Source organism: Limulus polyphemus, unplaced genomic scaffold (genome assembly GCF_000517525.1).
Source record: "Limulus polyphemus unplaced genomic scaffold, Limulus_polyphemus-2.1.2 Scaffold7803, whole genome shotgun sequence".
NCBI lineage: Eukaryota > Metazoa > Arthropoda > Merostomata > Xiphosura > Limulidae > Limulus > Limulus polyphemus.
The window spans coordinates 31,559-33,751 of record NW_013673413.1 but is presented as its reverse complement, the minus strand read 5'-3'; the positions used below and the strand labels follow the sequence as shown (position 1 = coordinate 33,751).

The window sequence follows — 2,193 nt, the reverse complement described above, 5'->3', positions numbered from 1 at the left end:
AAGTCTCAGTTTAACTTAACAATGATCGTCCTCATAGTTGAACTAACGGCATTATTAAACTTTCCTTTACAGAAACCAAGAAATTATTAATAAATCTTTTGAGTTAAAGTAAAAAAAAAATTGTATAACAATATGTCAAAAACACTATATCAGTTATAACCAGTTCCTATGAGGCCTTTAGTATAATACCATGGCTTTTCAGGCAGACTAGGATTCGGTAGACATAGCAGTGATTGAGACGTTATTTATATTAGTAAATTGCTTGGCAGTAAGTATTATGGTATGAAATGGATTAGACCGGTAATGTGTAATTTTTCATAAATGTTTTGTATTTAAAGTAATAACACAACAGAATATGGTAACGAATATTCAACACGATATTATATATTTATTTGAACACCATATATTATCAATTGTTATTTTATTGAATTAACTTACTCAATATTTGGAAGAACTGGCGAACAAGCAAGCTAGTGTTTTTTGATCCCGGTGTGGGTGAAGCTGACTACAGCACCAACTGCAGAAAACTATATTAGTAATTATTAATAACTTCTGAATGAAAGTAAAGAAGAATGTATGATATCATGTTATCACTCTATATCTGCTTATGACACTACAGCCGATTTACAGTATCATGTAGCTTTGAGCAAAATCCAACAAACAGACAAAAGAACTCAGTTGTAATCATACCTTTAGAAAGTTTTACTAACCTTGTATTCTACCAATCTTTTTTAAATTGATTTGTAATTACAAACTTGACCCTAGAATTTTTATTGGTCAGTTTGATAGCTGTTCTTGTATTTTCAGTCATTGGTAATTATAAGAATATAACAATCCACAAGTTAGATTTTTTCTTAACTGTAAGTTTTGTTTTGAAAATAATAGTTTTTCCTATCTTTTACTGAATCTGGTTTATATTGTCTGATTACGGAAGGCATGTTTATTGTTAAGTACTTAAGAAGACGAAAAAATGAACAGAGAACTTTAAAAGATACATATAATATGTTGAAAAAATTTGTGATAATTCTTAAGTTTATGCGAAACATATTCATATCTGGAAGGGAGAGATTTCAAGGTGCTCAATTGTGATCTGGATGAGCTATACATTTGTTGGTTTGTACCTCTAACTTTTAAATAATTCTTTATACTTTTGTTTAAACTAGAGGGCGTACAGCTCTTTAATGTGGGTGAGGCGAATGTTGGAGCTATATGTTAGTTTTTGTTAGAAAATATAAGTAATGAATTTGAGAAAATGTTGTGGCAGATATTTATCTTGAGGACTTTAAATATAATCGCAGAACATAGCAATGTCTGATCTTACAGAATTCACTGTTGATCCCGAAGACGGGGATACGAGACTTCATCGTGCTGCTTTTCGCGGTGATGTGGAACAATTGCGTGAGTACTTGGAAGATAATACACTTGTTTTTGAAATAAATAGGCGAGTGAGACCGTATGGAGCAACTCCTTTAAGGCTTTCGTCAACAAGTAAGTCGGGATAATATTATACATCTATATACAACAATGATATTAGGAATTTAAGTCCTTTAACATTTTATGAAATTAATGTCGCATTGAGAAAAGCGACAGACCAGAGAGTGTTCTTAAACTAAAGTCTTACTCTTAGCTTAAATTAAGCCTTAGTGTGTTGGACTGGTCTCACTGAAACAGAAGATTTACACTATAGTATAAATTACTTTTAGCCAAATGATTCGGCTCAGGCGGACTTGATTTTGCTATTCAAGACTGAAGTGTTACTGTTAGGATTTTAGACAGAATGGTGGAATGGAAAAGTTTGGAATATAAACGTGAATATTAATCTTTGATAGGTTGTTTAGGCAGAGTATCCATAATAAATCTAAGTTTCAAATGGACAGCAACTACCTGTTGTAGAAACCTACAAATGTAGAGGACAACGTTTCGAAAGTCTTCCGTCTTAAACCTGAAGACGAAAGGCAGAAGACTTTCGAAATGTCGTCCTTTACATTTGTAGGTTTCTACAACAGGCAGTTGCTGTCCATTTGAAACTTAGATTCATTGTGAATATTAATATTATTATAATAATTGGGTACTATTAATAGTTTTAAAACTTTGGAACTTTAGAATCAAGATGCGCTTGTTCTTCAACATTAACATTTTTCACTTAAGATTTAAAAATTTGCAGTATAGTTTTTCTAATACATTAGTTTGTTC

The 2,193-nt window shown here is 31.5% G+C and overlaps 1 protein-coding gene across 1 annotated transcript in view; it reads left to right on the top strand.

The window, feature by feature from the left end:
- Nucleotides 1–1,167: 1,167 nt before the first annotated feature.
- The window catches only part of LOC106474876 (ankyrin repeat and SOCS box protein 1-like), a 32,578-nt gene continuing 31,552 nt past the window's right edge, over nt 1,168–2,193 (top strand). Inside the window, exon 1 of the mRNA XM_013935572.2 lies at nt 1,168–1,488. Within this exon, the coding sequence (XP_013791026.1) occupies nt 1,308–1,488 (181 nt within the window). The 5' untranslated portion in view covers nt 1,168–1,307. The remainder of the gene's footprint in view (nt 1,489–2,193) is intronic.